This window comes from Telopea speciosissima, chromosome 9, assembly GCF_018873765.1.
Source record: "Telopea speciosissima isolate NSW1024214 ecotype Mountain lineage chromosome 9, Tspe_v1, whole genome shotgun sequence".
In the NCBI taxonomy this organism is placed as follows: Eukaryota; Viridiplantae; Streptophyta; class Magnoliopsida; order Proteales; family Proteaceae; genus Telopea; species Telopea speciosissima.
In genome coordinates, this window is record NC_057924.1 from 4,022,870 (window position 1) to 4,042,718 (window position 19,849).

General features: G+C 40.3%; 2 protein-coding genes across 2 annotated transcripts; one reads left to right on the forward strand and one right to left on the reverse strand.

The window, feature by feature from the left end:
* Positions 1-85: 85 nt before the first annotated feature.
* LOC122639794 lies at positions 86-12,836 on the reverse strand. The gene is made up of 3 exons (XM_043832767.1): positions 12,447-12,836; positions 6,339-6,494; positions 86-265 (listed from the first exon to the last, which is right to left on the reverse strand). Exons 1-3 carry the CDS (start codon positions 12,744-12,746, stop codon positions 128-130), a joined length of 594 nt encoding a protein of 197 aa, XP_043688702.1. The 5' UTR covers positions 12,747-12,836; the 3' UTR covers positions 86-127.
* Positions 12,837-13,095: 259 nt separating this feature from the next.
* Positions 13,096-18,878, forward strand: LOC122640248 (phosphoribosylglycinamide formyltransferase, chloroplastic-like). Its single transcript, XM_043833396.1, has 5 exons — positions 13,096-13,576; positions 15,754-15,865; positions 17,024-17,200; positions 18,076-18,202; positions 18,714-18,878. The coding sequence occupies exons 1-5, from the start codon at positions 13,096-13,098 to the stop codon at positions 18,825-18,827; spliced, it is 1,011 nt and encodes a 336-aa protein (XP_043689331.1). The 3' UTR covers positions 18,828-18,878.
* Positions 18,879-19,849: the final 971 nt, after the last annotated feature.

Genomic DNA, 19,849 nt, shown 5'->3' on the forward strand with positions numbered 1-19,849 from the left:
GAGCAGGGAAAGCCAACAATAATACTTCAGATGCCATGTATTGGCCACTTTCTCAGCTGTTTCCCACAGTTTACGATTTGTTAATTTGGGATTAATCATCTCATGTCCCTACAGCAGCTCAGTTCACTCACTCTGGTTGGCCGTCTTTGCTCTTTTCTCTTTTCGGATCAGCATCATGATCATTATCATGGCCTTTCAAACCCAAACTCAAATCCAAATTAGTTTCACTCAATTCTCGAGGAACTGATTGATCCTTTTCTGATGCCTGAAATTTAAATTGAAAAGAAAGCTTATTCAGGAACTTGTAGAATCAAGATTGGAAATAATGTAGATTAATTGGAAAAAGTACCTCAGTAATATAACAGGATAATCCTTCAAAGATATTTGGTATAGAGATAGTAACAACCTTAAAGGGTGTTCCTTATTTAAACAGGCAACAAGCAACATTAAAAATAACAAGCTATCAATCTGGACCATCCAATAAATACTAAAACTGTTGGACCCAGACTCTTTAGTTTGGGCGACCGGGTCAGTACGATTAAACTAGAATAGATGGATGAGTCTGAGTACATGAGACTCATCATCTGAATGCATAAATTTTATAATAAATGAGACCCATCATCATTTGAAGGTTTAGGTTTCATCTGTATCCTTTAATTCTGTAGTCTTTTTGCTAATGTCAACAGATGAGATGAGAATGTAAAGGAAAAACTTGGCTGATGAGATTCTCAATTCTGGATCTAGCACCAACGAATTAAGGTTTTAAACATTGGGATCCAATCAGGCAGATCGACCAATCTGGATAGGGATCAGCCAGCACCGTTCTTGCCAATACCTCTTACTGTATCAAATAATGGCCGATAACAGCTATATTGGGTCGGATTGAGATTAGCGTCCAAGAACTCTCTGCTTCAAAGGACAATGGAAAGGGAAAGCTAAAAATGGCAAAACAGTTACTGGGAGATTCTAATAATCGACACTGATGGAACTTAATTTAAAAATAGAAAGGAAGACAAGGCTGAACTCGTAACAAGGGCCGCCTAAATTCCAACCCATATTTCTTGATCCTGATTTGGATCAACTCCAATTTCCAAATAGGATACACACAAAATATCCTGTTGTAATATGGGGTATAAGAGTAGAATTGTCCTAGGTGTTTTATGTTGTGTTGCCCTAGGGGCATTTCTGTCCTTGTACTCTCATTACATTTATTATAAATAGACATGTGATCAAGTCATAATTCCCAAAGTTATCATGGTATCAGAGCAGAGATCGACCTAGGGTCTCCCATCACCGCCGCCATCTCTCTTTCTTTCTCCCTTTCTCCTTTTTCTTTCCCTAGCACCGTCACCACCTACCGCCGCCTCTCTCTCTTTCTCGCCTCTTGTCGCCACCACCTACCGCCGCCGCCGGCTCCCTTGCGACCTCCTCTCTCTCTGTTTCCCTTCTAGCATCACCGAGAGGCAAGGAGTCGCACCTCCCTTGTTCCGCTACCCCTCGGTGGTGTTGGTTTCATCACCGAGGGCTTTTTTCCCTTCTTTTTTTGGTTCCAGCCTCTCTCCATGATCTAAATAGGCTGTGATCTCATTTTTGAAAACCCTTTCTCTCAGATCTGTTGATGATCTGACTTGTCCTTTTTTTTCCCTAATCTGTGGTTGAGTTTTTGTCCGCACCTTGTCACGATGGGAGACTCCACTTCCTCTGCTACATCTACTTTGGAGATACCAGCCTGTGGTTCACACAATGACTTTCCCACTTTCCCTGCTTGTGCCGTTCGATTGGATGGTGGCAACCATTTGATGTGGTCCAGATCTAGCTATCTCAACATCGATTCTCGCGGATTTGTGGGTTATCTCACCGGTGCAAAAGAGAAGCCCCTCACTACAGGTCCTGAACAAGACAAATGGAGTTCTTCCAACTCCCTTGTGATGTCTTATTTGCTATCCAGCATGACGCCACAACTTGCTTGTGGTTATTTGTTGCTTGACACTGCTGCAAAAATTTGGAAGGCCACTCAGAAGACTTACTCTCAGGTTGGGAATGATGCCTAGGTCTATGAGTTGGCGAAAGAAACTTCATGAGACCAAGCATAAAGAACTCGGTCTATCCCATTACTACTCCGAGTTGCGAAGTTTGTGGCAGGAGTTAGATTTTTATGATACTTTTCAAGCCTCTACACCTAAAGATGTGATCAAGTTCAAGTAACGAGAGGACAAATTCAAGGTGTACGATTTTCTTGTTGGGTTGAATGTAGAGTACAATCAACTCCGTGCCCATGTTCTTAACAGGGATCCCTTACCCACTTTGGAGCAGGCATATTCACTGATCCAACTGGAGGATAGTCGACACAATGCCATGATGTCCCCTTCTTCCCAGGAGAGATCGGTTGTTGTATCTGGTTCTCCTGCACCACCTAAAGGTAACCCTTCTCGCCCCAGTGATGGTTCTGATAAAGAACCCTATTAAATGTGATTACTGCGGGAAAGAGACGCACACCAAGGATTTTTGTTGGAAGCTTCATGGGTGCCCTACCACTACTGGTACTAAGGACCATGGTCGTGGGAGATCAGCTGCCCACATTACTGAAACTGTGGTACCCGATACACCTATTGGTACTGTTATTCCTCCCATTGGTCTTCCCGCCAATGCTCCAGATGAATTGACTAAGTTGCTACACCATTTGGTTATAAAGTTGGACTCCAATGTCAGTTCTGCTTCTGCTTCTACTTCTACTTTGGCTTCTTCTGATCCACCAGGTATTTCTTTTGCTGGCTTATGTCACTCTACCATTTCCAATTGTTGGATCCTTGATTCTGGTGCCTCCGACCATATGACTAGTAAGGCAAATCTTTTCTCTATATATTCCCTATGTTCTAGTAAGGATAAAATTCACATTTTTTGATTGTTCTCTTTCATCCACCTCTGGGAAGGGAACCATCACTTGTCCTCCTACCATGTCTTTACATTCGGTTTTACATGTTCCAAATTTTGCTACAAATCTTCTCTCCATTAGTCGCCTCACATCTGATATTAATTGCAAAGTAGCTTTTTTTCCCTCCCATTGTTTGTTTCAGGATCTGGTAACGGGAGATCTGATTGGATCTGGTAAAGCTGATGGAAGTCTTTATTTTTTTTATGTCTCTTCTTCCTCTCTTCGACATGCTCATCCCACTGTTGCTGAGTCGCCTGGTCCTCCTGAGTTGTTGCTTTGGCATCGCCGTTTGGACCACCCTCTTATGGGTACTTTAATTAAAACTTTTCCAAATTTATTTTCTGGTTGTAAACTGAAGGATGTTTTTTGTGATGCTTGTGTTTTAGCCAAGCAAACCCGTTCTTCATATTCTTCTTTAAATTCTAGTAGCACTTCACCTTTTATGTTATAATTCATTCTAATGTGTGGGGCCCTGCCCATTGCTCTTCTCTTTCTGGATGTAAATGGTTTGTTTCTTTTATTGATTGCTACACCCGTTGCACTTGAATTTATTTGATGCATCATAAAAATGAAGTTTTTTCTTGTTTCAAAAACTTTCATTCTTTTGTTCAAACCCAGTATGATGCTCAAATAAAAACTCTCTGTAGTGATAATGGGAGAGAATATTTTGATGGGGCATTCCAGGCATATCTTGCATCCCATGGTATTTTACATCAAACCAGTTGTGTTGACACTCCGGCTCAGAATGGGGTAGCTGAGCGTAAGAACCGTCACCTCTTGGAGGTTGCTTGTGCCCTTCTTTTTGAAATAAATGTCCCTTCTCATTTTTGGGGTGAAGCTGTTATGACTACTGCCTTAATTAACCGCATGCCTATCCACGTCCTTGACTTTAAATCTCCCATTCAAGTTCTTCAAGGCTGCACCAACTTTATTATTCCGCCCAAACATTTTCACTGTGTGTGTTATGTTCGAAACCACCAACACCCCCAGTAAATTAGAACCACGGGGCTTCAAGTGTATTTTTGTAGGTTACTCTCCTACCCAAAAGGGCTACCGCTGCTACCATCCTCCTCGTAGAATGTTTGTCACTATGGATGTTATGTTTAATGAAGTTGTCCCTTTTTATGATATGGTATCTCGTCAAGGGGGTGAGCTGGTTAGTGTTGATATGCCTGATATGCCTATGTCATCTCTTCCCATGTCTTTGGTTCAGGGGGGAGTTTTCTATTCCAAAGGAAACTCAACTTACTGTTATTCCACCTCCTGTTATTCAAACCTATACTCGCCAACGTTCTCGTGGCTTGCAACTTGACACTACTACAGCTGCTCCAGATCCAACGGCTTCTCCTGCACCAGACCCATCACCTCCAGGTAACATTTCTGATCCATCACCGCTTCCCATTATTTCAAATCCTTCTTTAGACTTACCTATTACACATCGTAAAAGGGTTAGAACTTGTACGCAACACCCTATTTCTCAAGTTATGTCGTACAAGTCTCTTTCCCCTGTATATCGTGCATTTGTGACTTCCTTGTCCTCTGTTTCTATTCCTAAGAACAGGCAGGAGGCCCTTCAAGATCCTAAATGGAAGGCAGCTATGATGGAGGAAATGCATGCCCTTGCAAAAAATGGCACTTGGGATTTAGTACCACTTCCTCCCTAGAAAAAAACAGTCAATTGCAAGTGGGTTTTTACAGTCAAAAACAATTCTGATGGCACAGTGGAAAGATACAAAGCTAGATTGGTTGCTAGGGGGTTTACCCAAACATATGGCCTTGACTATCAGGAAACCTTTGCCTCGGTTGCCAAAATGAATACCATCCGGGTAATATTGTCATGTACTGTCAATCTTGGTTGGGAGCTGCAACAGTTGGATGTGAAGAATGCATTTCTTCATGGGGAGTTAGAAGAAGAGGTTTATCTAGATGTTCCTCAGGGATTTGCTACTAGGGACACTCATGGGAAGGTATGTAAGCTCAAACATGCTCTCTATGGATTAAAGCAGTCTCCTAGAGCATGGTTTGGCAGATTCCACAGTGCTATGGTGAAGTTTGGATATACCCAGAGTAATGCTGATCACACCCTCTTCATAAAAAAACCAGGAACAAAAATTGCCATCCTAGTTGTTTATGTGGATGATATAGTTGTCACAAGCAACGATTTAGAAGAAATTGAGAGCTTGAAACTACTTCTTGGGAAGGGATTTGGGCCCCCGACGATATTTTCTGGGCATTGAGGTTGCCCGTTCTGCCAACATAAAATTTCCCTCTCAGTGGAAATACACCCTGGATTTACTATCAGAGATTGGAATTCTAGGGTGCAAGCCAGCCGATACCCCTCTTGAAGCTAATGTTCGTCTCTCCAGTAAAACAGGTGACCCTGTAGACAAAGGGCGATATCAGAGATTGGTTGGGAAGCTGATCTACCTTTCTCATACCCAGGCCGGATATTGCATTTGCTGTCAGCATGGTGAGCCAGTACATGCATAATCCTTATTCCACTCATTGGGATGTTGTACTCCGTATCCTCAGACATTTAAAGGCTGCTTCAGGCAAAGGGGAATTTAATTTCTCCTAATGATCATTTGCAGGTAGAAGCTTATACAGACTCTAATTGGGCTAGTTCCTCTGATGACCACCGGTTCACTTCTGGATATTGTACTCTTGTTGGAGGTAATTTGGTGACATGGCGAAGTAAGAAACAGATTGTTGTTGCCCGTTCTAGTGTTGAAGCTGAATTTCGAGCCATGTCCCATGGCATAGTTGATGTGGCTTCAGGGACTACTGAATGATTTGGCAATTCCTACTCCACTGCCAATGATGTTGTATTGTGACAAGAAGTCTGCAATTAGTATTGCCCATAATCATATTCAGCATGATCGCACCAAACATGTGGAGATAGATCATCATTTCATTAAAGAGAAACTCAAGCAAGGATTGATCTGTATTTCATTTGTCAAGTCCGGCGACCAGTTGGCTGATATCTTCATGAAGGGGTTGAATAGTAAAGTTTTTTGTCCTCTTGTATGCAAGTTGGGCATGTGTGGTATCCATGCTCCAACTTGAGGGGGAGTGTTGTAATATGGGCTATAAGGGTAGAATTGTCCTAGGTGTTTTATGTTGTGTTGCCCTAGGGGCATTTCTGTCCTTGTAATGTCATTACATGTATTATAAATAGACATGTGATTGTGTCTCATTGACACAAGTCACAATTCCCAATATTATCATATCCAATTCACGGGCAAGATTGATTGATACACGGAAAGATGTTCCGATCCTCCCAAGGACGACAATACAATCCCAATCCAGATTAGGATTAGCTTGGACCATCAATCCAACTACCATCACTTGAACCCTGCAGAGAGGAAAAACAAACAAATATGAAAAGGTTTTGTTTTGACTTTACCTGAGCTTCTTCCATTGGCACATCATTGATATCAGGTTTTTCATTGGAAACATCACTCTTGGACTCTGCCCCAGCAGATGGATCAGTTTCAATTGGTTCACCCTCCTCATCAACCTTTTCTGCTGCTTCTCTATTCTGTTCCTCTAGTACAGCAATCTGCATTATCAAGTATTGAAAAATAAACAAAGTTAATAGTCATCACCACTACTAAACCACAATTCAACTAACAAGAAGAAATTACGAGCATCGGCACAGGTAGCAGTGTTATCAAAGATCCTCTAGAAAGGAAAATGAAAAATACAATCTGGCATTTTTCTATAGGAATACTCAAAATCCCATGCTCCTTTACAAAAAATAGTTGCTTAATAAATTACCCACCACCTTTGGAAATTGAAGGCCCTACAATATTTAGTAGGTGGATATTTCTTTACCCAATAACTGAAATCTGGACAAAGCAGTCTAGATCAAAAGTTCTAGTGAGATTTTCAGTTGATCTTCAGAAGAGAGGCTTGGCATTACTGGCATTACTCCAATCGGTACTGGATTTTATCCATGTAAGGATCAGATCCAAGCTTGAAAGTATAGTTCAAAATTTCGATTGAAATACCAAAACTTTGACAAAATATTTCGGCTTTGACACTTGTCGAAACAAAATGGCATGCAAGTTGAGGGGTCTTCAATGTTTCAGTTTTTTCACTGAAAGACCATATTCAGTTTCTACCACGGTCCAGTCAAAACCAAAATCTTAAATCTTTCTTGAAAGATGACATAAAAAGGGCACATCATGGAGAAGTAAAGAAGGAACACACAAACCAAGGAATGAAGTATCGATACTTTTAAGTATGTCAGTTCTATGGGTGTTAAATGCATGGGTTCTCTTAGGAGTATTATTGTAATGGTTTTCTTATTTAAGTGTAAAGTACACTTATTTCCAGTCTTCAAGTCTTAAGTCTAGTCATTAGTTGTGGACCCGGTGGTCCTATTATAATTTGTTTCTTTTATTCAATATAAATACAATCCTCCACCCACAGTTTGAGCATTCTGCTCACTACTCAAACCGTGGGCTTTGTTCTCTTCCCTTCTCTCATCTCTCTTCTTTCTTTCTTATGACCAGGTACTGATTCAGGTTCTGTTACATGGTATACACACTTACAGATACGTATCGGAAAACCAAGGTACTGAGATGATACAAACATATATGATACTTGAAAATTAAAAAATAAAAAGGGGGACTACTTGGAACTCCCTTTTTTTGCTTGATCTGAGCTTGGGGACTCCTTGAAACCAACTGTTCTTGAGAGCTCATCTGTGACCACTTCTTCCATTTTTTTGCTCAATCTGAGCTTGGGGGACTCCTTGGAACTCCTATATGACTCTGTAGAAGCAAGCTCTATTGTTGTCCCCAACAATTAGAGAAGAAGAAGATTTTAGCAACTGCAGTAGCAGCTGCCGACAGCAAAAGAAGGGGAGGTCAAGAAGAAAGGGAAAAAGGGGGAGAGAAAAGATAGCAGTAGCAGCTACGACTGGCAAAAGAAGAGGAGTAGAAGAAGTAGCGGAAAAGGGGGAGAGAAAAGATAGCAGTAGCAGCCACCGCTGGCAAAAGAAGAGTAGAAGAAGTAGCGGAAAAAAGGGAGTGAAGATCACAGCAGCTGCAGTAGCAGCCGCCACCAGCTAAAGAAAAAGAGGTGAAGAAGAAGTGGAAAATAAGGGAGAGAAGAAAATCACAGTAGCTGCAATAGCAGCCACCTCCAGCAAAAGAAGAGGAGGAAAAGAAGTAGCAGAAAAAGGAGGAGAGAAGAAGATCGCAGCAGCTGCCGGCAAAAGAAAAAGAGGCATTCCTGTTTTTGGTCTTTTGTCCTCCTTCGCCCTCTTCTTCCGTTTGACATCAGTGTGAGGCTGTGAGCAGGGAACCGGAAAGAAAATATGGATAGACCTTGAAGGAAGATTGGTTGGGGGGGGAGTGATGGTGATAGAGACAAAATATAATAGAATCAGTGAAGGGCCATGGCTGTCACCATAGACTCTAACTAAAATCCATCCATATAGGATCAAAGCCTGCTGGAGATTGATATTGAGATTGACCAGCATCCCTACCCGAAGAACCTTGTAGAGCGAAGACAGCCAGTGCCAGCTGCATCCTTACAGATCTGAAAGTAAAGTCAAATCGATACCTTTCAAAGCAAGACCCTTTTGAAATTAAAATTTCTTCATTTTATACATTAGTCCTTCTAAATTATAAATAAAAGGAGTCAGACTTCTCAATTTACCCTCTTCAAAGTTAAAACTAAGGAGAAAAACTAATATTTTACCCCTGCTCCCCCCCCCCCCCCCCAAACACCTATTTTATATGTGATGCTTTTCCTGCTTAGGCCCTGAGACGACAAGGTGACCATCCACTGCTAGCCCATTTGCCAATTGTGACATTCTTCTAAGCATGAGTTCAGGTAATTGACTCATCATACTTTCTTCTTTTTTTATACATGACATATCTTTACATATTGTTTATTTATGGAGTATTGTGTTGCAAAACAATATTCTTCCAGCATGATGTATCCTAAGTACATATTCATGTGTTTTTGAGCATTTCCATGTGTACATTTAGTGTATCTTGCATTTCTTAGCGTCTCTCCTATACGTCTCTTAAAACCGCACCCCCGATATGCTGACCAATACCGATACTCGATACTCAATACCTTGCACATACACACATGAGGTTAATCTCTTAGAAATGTTTGACTAATATGGACACGTTTGCAATCGAGCAACTGCTGATTGAGCTCAAAGGAAGGTAAAAATCAAATGGAAATTAGTTTTGAGAATAGAGGATGACAAGCAGGAGGGGACCACATCTTAACTTGATTATGAAGATCCCAAATCAGAGCAGCTGTTGTTAACATGTTTTCTTTAATATTTAAAGAACGCCTTTTACATCCTTCCCCATGCTTGGGATTGTTATGGTTAGTTTGCTAAAACATAGAATGCATGAACATGCTATTTCAAAGATCCTGCACTATCTCAGTGGAGAAAATATCTATATTGAAAAACCACATCAAATCCCAATTGTTCAACAGTAATCAGTCCTAAGCAAACTCAATTTTAATAGTCACCTAGTACATTTTGCAAAATCCCATTCTGGTACGAAGAAATGACAAAACACATTCAAGTGCACAGTGCTACTTCACTTTTGTCTCATTTCTTGACCCTCATAGTGGAACCTACAATGTGCCCAACAAATAAAAAATGTACTATCCCTTTAGCCCATTGGTACCTTGGAGTGATCTACGTCTTTAGTTCCCATGTCCAGAGTAGGGCTGTAAATGGATAACCGAAAATCCGAATTCGATCCACATCCGTATGCGTTTAGGGGCATCCGTATTCGATTAGAGATATCCAGAAAAAAATCCGAATACTCCGATTAAAATCCGAATCCGAATACTTAATTATAAAAAATTAAGTAAATAACGATCTTGAGGGTTTCTGAAGATTCAACAGGTTCTAGAATATGAGGAAAAGAGAATCATGATCTAAAACTATGGATTGAGAGTGAACTGTATGCACTAGGGGGAGGAAGGTTCGGGTTACACAAGGCAGAGGTGTAAACGGATGGTCAAAAATCCGAATTCGATCCGCATCCGAATCCATCCGAATCCGTTTAGAGGTATCTGTATTCGACCAGGAAATATCCAAATCCGATTACATCTGATCCGTATCCGAGCCGAATCCGATCCGTTTACAAGCCTAGTCTAGAGACACCCCCCCCCCCCAAAAAAAAAAAAAAACTATATATTTCCAGCAATACAAGACCTCCACTGATTGCAAACACATGAAAATTTTGAACAGCCACGAAAACTATCAAATGAAGACCTTAGAAACTAATAAATCTCTAAGACTTCTTTAGAAACCTGCCCTACATGAACTGAATTTGTTGGAGGACAATGAATTATAAACTATGAACTAGCCCCGTATGCGCACCTATCCCCTTCTTTTCTGTTACAGATGTGCCTATATTATTTGGCTTAATAAACAAAGAAGAGTTAGATAGTTTTGGAACGATATGGGCAGCAGGCAGGGTGAGATCCTTGCAGATGGGATTCTCCCTCCTCCTTCAAGGGATATCTATCACATATACTCCCATACAGAAATTCCAGATATCGCTCTGTTGCATGGGTTTAAGCATGGGCATCGGCTATGAGTCTCTCTGTCTAGGAGTTAGATCCTGATAGTAAATCTTAGGACAAGGCATCCAGGTTAATATGGATCTAACAACTGGGTATGGGTACATGGACACATCATAAATAATTTACATACAATTTCCGAATAAGGCAAAAATGCTTAAATCTAATACCTATTTCATAGTGATGTATTCTCTGTTTTCTGCTAATGATCTGACAATTTCCTGCTTGAACAGATATCCAGGAGGATTTGAGTCTTGTATTCTCTGCTTTCTGCTAATGACATAAAACTAGAAGTGTAGAACTAAGGATGGATGATTCACAATCTTAAGTACTACGATAATCCAAATTTAAACAGAATTTATGGAGTGCAATTAGAGTAAAATAGAAATAGAAATGAAGGTTATGATTAATGATCAAATTACCCCAAAATGATCATTTCTATATCTTGGTTTAATCGTGAGGAGAGGGAGATGGAATTATAATGGGATGGATGGAAGTGGAGAGGAACTTCATGAGTGTTGTGAGGTTATAACATTACAATTTAAGGCTAAATTTTATAAGACAGCTGTACAACAAGCAATGCTGTATGGAACCGAATATTGGGCAATAAAGAAACAACTTAAACTGGGAGTAAGTGCAATGAGGATGTTGAGATGGATGGTGGCAAGACTAGAAGGGGTAAGATTAGAAGTGAATACATCTTAAAACTCAACATTTGCACTGATCGGTAAGAAGATGAACAGAAATTGGTTGATAATGGTCTGATTATGCAATAAGGCCCAGGAATGCACTAGCAAAAAGTGATATTGTGCAACTTTGTGGTGGTAAAAGAACAAGGATAAGGCTGAAGATCTGGATTAAAGTGGTGGATGACACAAATGCATGTGTATAACAGCAGCTAAGGTTCTCAATAGAGTGGGAAAGTATAGCGGGATCCGAGTAACTGATCCCAAGCACTTGGGATAAGGATGAGTTGAGCTGAGTTGTACGCCTACACAAGAAGTCCATTGGATTCCCAACAATGTTCTTTTGAAGGAAAACCTCCCAAGTCATTGATGCTCTCTAATGCCAACTTACTAATCTTATAGTGCAGTGGATATGGCGGTACAACTTATGAAACGAGTCCACTCCTTTGTTTATATTCTTCTTCTCTGTCTTTCAATAAGACGATTGAACAAATTTTGACGATCTGTCATATAATAATATTTTTTAGCAGTTAAACCCCTTAAATGTCACTCAGGGGCTTCAAGTTTGCCAGAAGAAAAATTATGTATACATAGGAAAAACAAACTAAAAGGATTTCCCTGAAGGAATTCCAAAAGGTCACCCTCCAGACCAGCTTGTTAAGAATTTACTCTTAACAAGTCATCCAAAGTTCAAGCATACCTCTTATCTTCATTGTTTTTGATATATAAAAAAGGCAGAGGTTACACATAAAAGGATCATATTACTAGGATCATACATTTGTCTTGAAATGCATTGAACAAAGTATTTAGTTCCATCCTTGATAACCATACAAGAGCCTACTCATCAGTTCCCTTTACGTTCGTGGAAATCTCAACCCGTCTTTTCTAATCTCTCACAACTCAAAATTTTCATGATGTTTCAACAAACTCGGTGCTATTCTCAAAACTTAATTTGTCACACAACTGATCTTATCAATATAGACATCTCAAGAACTATAATTCACCATTAAGTCTCAAGCAAAACACACAAACCCTAACTACGGAATTCAACCCGCAGTATCAATGTTTAAACACCAATCTAGGTTCCATATCAAATAATTCAGGAAATCTCCTTAACCAAGCAAATTTCCCTAAAACCATAGCCTCAAATTGCAAGCCCAGCCTAAATTACCATAATAACTCTTAAGATCATACAAATATACAGAAAAACAAAAACGAAAAAAGGCCCCCAAGATCATTATCATTACCGGGACGTATCGAAATTTCTTTCGAGGTGGCTCTTCCAGTGCAACAGCAGCAGCGTTGTCATCTTTGGCGGTAGTCTTGTCGCCATTGTTGTTGTTGCTCTGAGAGAGGGGAGTCCACTTGTAGAGGAGGAGATGAGAGCCGTTAGCACCGTTAGACTGAGAAGAATGATGATTCGCAGTGTTGGACGGTGACACGTGGATCCACTTCTTCTTCCATTTCCTTACTGGACCACTGAACACGGTAGTTGGTCCACCATACCGAGTCGACGACCTTCCGAGTCGCGCCCCGACTCCCTCCATTTCTCTGCTAACTTCGGTGGATCGCTTGGCGGACTATGCGGCAGATCGACGAGGTTTCAAAATCCCTCTCTCTCTATTTTATTCGCTGCGATGTTATACTTCTCTCTCTCTCTCTCTCTCTCTCTCTCTCTCACCTAAAAATTTCAACCCCGCCAGTCATCATGATCAACGGTTCAGATTGAGTTATCGAACAAGCAATGGTCTTTTGGCAAGTATGGAGGCTACACAAGCTTCAACCATGGCTTCCGGTTCTTGAGGCTACAGTCCTTCCTCGTCCTCCTCTTTTAATGGTAAAATCGTGTCCCTGTGACCCAATCCTTTTTGGGTTGTCTTCTTTTTGTAAATTTCAATGGAAGCTCAAAGATTGCTTTCTGGGCTTTCTCCCAACTCAGCAACCCCGCAACTTCAAAAACTTGTAAACTCAACCGGTGTAAGATTACCATCTTCTTCGTCGTCTTCTTCCTTCGTTGAATCCCAAAAAAACAGAACCCATTATACTTCAAAGCTGAACTCAGCAACCCCACTACCTCAAAAACCTGGAAAATCAACCGTTGTAAGATTACTATCTTCTTCTTCTTCCTTTATTGAATCCCAGAAAATTAGAACCCTTTATAATTCAAAGCTTTTTTCCCAAAAAGTGGGAACCAGAAACGGAATTGAAGTAGTAGGGAACCTTACTGAAGCTGGAAAGGTTTCGGTCGATGGTGTTCGACGGAAAAAGTTGGCAGTTTTCGTCTCTGGTGGGGGCTCCAACTTTCGGTCAATATACGAGGCCATACTCCAGGGATCTGTTCATGGGGACATCGTTGTTTTGGTAACCAATAAACCTGGTAAATTATTTCTCTCTTCCACACGCTCACACACACACAAAGTGAAAGGTTTTATTTTTCGGATCGTTTAAACGCATTCACCTGTTTATCTTGCTTTAACCATAATGCTCATTTCTGTTAGCATTCACCTCTTCTATCATGATTTAACCATAATGCTCATTGCTGTTATTGTGGTCCAAAAGTCAGAAAGACAGGAACATTGATGTGGATGTTGCCCATTACAACCGGGGTGATGAATTACAGAGGTGCCCATGAAGTGTTTCATGATTGGCATTTTCCATTAAAACTAAGATAATAATCCTTCATGGAGTTGAGATGATAAAAATGTAAAGGTATAGGTTCTGAAGATGTCAAGATGGATGAGTGGCACAACTTCGAAGGATAGAATAAGAAATGAGATACTTTAAGGAAATCAGGACTAGCAATACTAGGTTGCTATGATGAAAGAAAGCCAAATGAGATTGTTGGGCAACGTGCAATGTAGACCAGACACTCATTTGGACACTGTTGTGCATCTCTTGCATGTATGCAAACTCAACTTGTTCTCATTTGAATTTATCCTTTCTGTCCTAAACTTTTACTAGATTGTTTCCTTCTGACTTAGGTTAAGTACATGCATTATATGCAGTCCTCTTATTTAACTTACTATCTACAGGAGAACATGAAGTCCTGTTCTATTATCTAAGCATCTAACGGTCCCAATACGAGGATGCCTTCCGCTTTTGAGAAGGAACTTGGAATGGCCTCTTGTGAAGATATTTGAGTACATATCAAGCAGAGTAACCAATGAATTAAGCGTACATAATCTTGTCCCAGTTCCTGGGTTTTGGAGGCACTGTTGTTAAATCCCACCAATTCAAAGAATGAATCACATGATTCAAATTATATCAGTGCCCCAACGATTGACAGACCCTTGTCGAGTCGTTTTCTGGAAGAATCCTTTGAATCTGTATTCATCCAGTGACTCAGTCACTAAATTGGTCTGATTCAGCCAATACTCGTGGTTCATACGGATCATAACTGAGTTCCCGATTGAGTGATTCAGTTGAAACATATCAAACTTGGATGTGATTAGTCTTTACACTTTTTTGGCATTCTTCTTTTGTTTTTTTCACCGTTATTTAACTCTTGTCACACTTTTTTAAGGGTTGTAGAAAACTCTCCTTGCTTCTTTCACTTCCTATGAGCAAGACTAACCTTTCTGGTATATTTCTTCTTATACCAGTGATAATCTTGTAACAGTGTTGGTATAGATGCATAAGCTTCCAAACCTTCATTACGTGATTTTGAGTCAGTTGTTATGCACTAGATTAGATGGGATTAGATGTCCCCCCCCCCCAATTTTATCACAATTTGGATCCTGATTTGAGTCAATAAGACCTCACTGGGATTCTGCAATTCGAATCAGTATTAACAACTACGTTTGGAGGTGGCTCTGTCTGCCATTCCTTGCCTTTGTTCGGAGATCATAGTAGGAACAGACTCCTTCCCTGCAAGTCTGAATCTTTGCTACCTTTATAAATATTCCCTGTTAAACTAATGGGTTATTTTGATTAAAGTCTGTTCCTCCTGTCAATGGGAGCAGTCCCACTAACTCATCAGGGAGACAGGGAGGATGTTAAATTAGTCTTGGTGGGGTTATTTGTAGTCAGTGAGGAAGCATCCATGTTTTGTTTGACACAAATTAGGATTAGAGGCTAATGATTGGCTGAAATTATGATGCTTCTTACTCATGGAACTCTAGCCTGTACGTTTCATACTGTTTTGTTACTTGGATTCTTGAATTGTTTCCTAATGAATATAGTTGTGGGGCCAGTTCACTTGAACTTGCTTAATGTCCATGATCATGAAACTTCTAAATATGTCTATATTTATTAGGATGCTGTAGTTGTCCTGATTGACTAATCAAAGTAAGAGGTACAATATTTTTATGGCTTCCTTACCCATTTTCCCCTTTGTACCGTAGTACTTGTTTTATAGCGTTCTGCAACAATACCTACTCTTCTTTCCCTGTTCCTTCATCTCTACCTCTTCCTAAACTTCTTTTCATGCTAACCTATCTTGTGATATTACATACACTACCAGAGGAGGATATCAGTGAATACTCTGAAATTTCTTCTTGAATTGCTTGTTATGTTTATTTCATTTCTTTATTTTCTTTGACTATTTCATTGCAGATTGTGGAGGGGCTGAATTTGCAAGAGATTGTGGAATTCCTGTTATTCTGTTTCCTAAAACAAAAGATGTACCTGAGGGACTACCTTCTATCAATCTTGTAACTTCTCTGAGGTGAGGTCATTCACCCGAAAACCACGTGTATATACTGCTGTATATCTTCATTTAGTGCATGTAGTCTTCCTTTTTAAGTGGTGCACATCTAGGGTAGAGTCGCTGCTCATTTTGTTCTAGCTGGCCAAATCCTTTGCAGATGACCACAACTACCTAGGTTGTGTTTGGTTGTTGCCTGTGGAAAATGCTTTGATGTCTGCTCTGGCAGGTCTTGTAAGGTGACAAGTATTTGGATGCCGCTTTGTTGTCTGCTTTTTTTTTTTTTTTCACAGCCTAAAGAACTGACACCAGAAAGCTACAGGGGACCTACTAGATCTTTCCAGCCCTTTCTGTTTTTTACAGTCATGAAGTGCTGCCTCCTGCTTGACCTAACACAGTCGCAATCTCTTTCATTGATGGTCCATTATCTGAAAACATCCTGCCAAAGAGAATTTAGGAGGGATCAGGTGATCTCAGAATAAACTTTCTCAGATGTGGGAGCCTTTTTCTTGCAAATGGTTCATTTTTAAAAAAGAACAAGGGTACTACTTGTTTCCCCTTCAAACCCACTTAGGATGCACGGTGACTACCACAGCATACTATTCCAATCAACAAAAGCTCGTCATTGGAGGTGGTTTTCTTTCTTCAACTTTTCTTGCCTCTTTGGGAAGGGACAGCTTAGGGATTACTTTCCCTATTGATGGAGTTCCTTCTGAACTTAAGAACTCTAGATTAGGTCACAAAGAATCCTCTCTGCCACCCGTTATGTTGTAAAATTCAGGGAAGGAGCTATATGAAGGACTTCACATATCACCTCACAACCTCTATGTAATTGACATCTCTTCAATCTTTCAAATAGGCAATTTCAAAATAATGTTTAAGCTCTTTGGATTTCCTTTCTATGCCCATCTCTGCAACTTCTACCTACATTGTTACCAATGTAATCTCAAGTTCTTCGTGCGTCTTTGGTTGCTTGATCCTCCTCCATATGCTGTTGGTTCTTTGCTGAATTCTGATACCCACATTTTTCATATCCACAGAGGAGAAATATCAAATGCCATACCTCCTTAGGAGACAAGCTGTTAATTTCACACTCATATCTGCATATGTATATGTACCCAAATTTCAGTTGTTCGGATCCTGTTGACCTCTTTAAATGGTTCTCTTATCTTTGAACAGAAAATTTGAGGTCGACTTTATCCTTCTAGCTGGATACTTGAAACTTATACCAGTTGAGTTAGTTCGGGCATACCCAAGATCCATATTAAACATCCATCCTTCTCTTCTCCCAGCTTTTGGTGGCAAAGGCTACTATGGAATGATGGTGCACAAAGCTGTTATTGCATCTGGAGCTAGGTAAAATAAATTCATAAATTCTGTGTATTAAATGTGCCTTTATCCTTTCCCTTATTTTCTCTTTACTTTTATATAGAAGGAAATCTGGGTTGGTTTTTGGTTTGAATTTCAATCCTTAGTTGCAATTAAGCAATGCTGTATGTTCAGTCACCATTTTTGTTTCAGAAAGATGATTTAGCAAGTATTCTGGGCCTTATGATGAAGGGTCCCTATTACCTAATAAAACATCTGGGCACCACCTGAGCTCTCCTAGGGATTTTGAGTCTTTGACAACATTTTCTCCTAGTTGTCATTTAACTGAGCCTTAATAGGCTAATATAACATAGCACTCTGTTCACAGCTTTCTTTTTCTGCTTAGAAAATTTCTATTTTCTGTAACAAGTATTAATTTGCTATTGCAGTACTTTTCTCTTCTGTCTACATATAACTGAAGGAAACATGAATGAATTATGTGTGAGGCCCTGCCATAGGTTTGATTCTCAAACCTAACTTTTCTGAATCAGCAAGGGGATTCTTGGAGTTTAGGGGTTACTAATTGCAAACTGGTATATGGAACAAGTTGAAGGTCAGAGAATACAAATCTGGTTGCAAGTCCTTGAAATACAAGTACTATACTAGTTAATTCAAATTTTCCAATCACTTAATAAGTATTTACTGTTGCACGATATTCTGATACAATTCGCGGGACAATGCAAAGATTAAATATTTCCATTATACTATAGATGAGTCGCGGTTTTCGACTATTTTGGTGAATTTACAAGACCCCTGGTTTTTTCTCTGGCCATCCTGTTTTACTTTTATTTTCTTTTTGGGCCCATAAATAATTAGTGAGACTGCTTCATATTTTCTTATCTCCTTCTCATATGTTTGACAAGATATTCTGGTCCCTCAATCCACTTTGTTGATGAAAATTATGATACGGGGCGGATCCTTGCTCAAAGGGTTGTACCTGTGTTGGCAAATGATACCGCAGAAGAACTTGCTGCGAGGGTCCTCCTTGAGGTAAATTTTTTTTTTTATTAGTATTTTTGCTGTAATTTTTTATTTTAACTAATGTACAATGATCCTAACAATCTAAGAAATCACATGGTTCTTGACAGTCAACAACATGCACATGTCATTATTGACCATCGAGTAGACAAAGTGCTAGGTGGATAACATCATTTAGCTGGTGTGATATGTAGACCAAACTAAGGAATTGCTACCTTGATGACAAGACCACCAAATTGATGGTTGATGGAATTTTAGAGTTTTTTTAATATGCATAAATGATATATTATCTAGAGGGCGGACCTTGGTGCAACGGTAAGGTTGCTCCATTGTGACCAAGTGGTTGTGGGTTTGAGTCAGGATACTGCCTATCCGCGAACCAGGGGTAAGGCTGTGTAAATTATGACTCTCCTCAGACCCCACAGTAGTGGGAGCCTTGTGCACTGGGTACACTCTTTTTTATAAATGATATATTGTCTCTGGTTAATGTTGCTTCTTTGGCCAATTGAAATTTCTATCTCAGGAGCATCAATTGTATGTGGAAGTAACTGCAGCATTATGTGAAGAACGAGTTACTTGGAGGCAAGATGGAGTACCTCTCATGAGAAGCAGAGAAAACCCAAATGAATACAACTGACCAAAATGTTTCTTGGAATGTTGTTTATTTCAATAACATCTTGCTTTTGGAAGGTATGCGAGATCGACCAGTAACTGAATTATTGTTAATCGTAACATATAGCATCATCCAAGTAACCTTCTTGAGAAAACTTATTTCTTAAGGATAAAGTTCAGAATCAGAGGTTTGGGGAATGATGTGACTTGTCATAGAGGTCCTCTTGTTTATAATCAGAGATTTTGGAAATATTCTCATCCCACGGTTCTCAACACCCCCCCTCAAGTTGGTACAAATATATCAAACATGCCCAACTTGGAAACCAGTGGATGGAACATCTTACAATTAAGGCCCTTGGTAAAAATATCAGCTAACTGGTTTTTCGAACTAACAAAGGGAATGCAAATCATGCCACCTTCAAGTTTTTTTTTTTTTTGAAAAATGCATTTTCCCTCCCCACCCTCCCCACCCCCTACAAAACACATTTTCCCCCTTGATTATTGTTCGCCATCACCAGCTTACGTATGACGATGGATATGACGATGGATTGCTGCAAACAGTTGCACTAGGAGACCCACATAAGTGATTCGATTCAAAGTTGTATTTCCCTCCCCCACCACAACATGCTTTGAGAGTCGATCCACTAAATCCTACAGTGGCAATTAATGGATGAAAGGGTGGCGGAGAGGGTGGGGCGGGGAAGCAGAGTGAGGTGGGGAGTGTTGGCGTGGGCGAGGGATGGGCAGGGGCAGGGAGCATGGTATAGTGGGGTGAGTTTGTAGACTTGCAGAGGAGGGTAAGGCAAGGTTGTAGAGGATGAAGTGGTGGTCAAGGCATTAGGGAAGAGATGGGTGTTGGCATGGGTAAGGGATGGGCAAGGGCAGGGAGCATGGTACAGTGGGGTGGGGTTGTAGGAAAGGGCAAGGCAGGGTTGCAGAGGATGAAGTGGTGGTCACGGCGTTGGTGATAATTGTGGTTAGGGTTGGAAAAGGAAAGGGAGGTGATGGTTGGGAGTGAGATTGAGAGAGGTAAATTTGGTTATGACT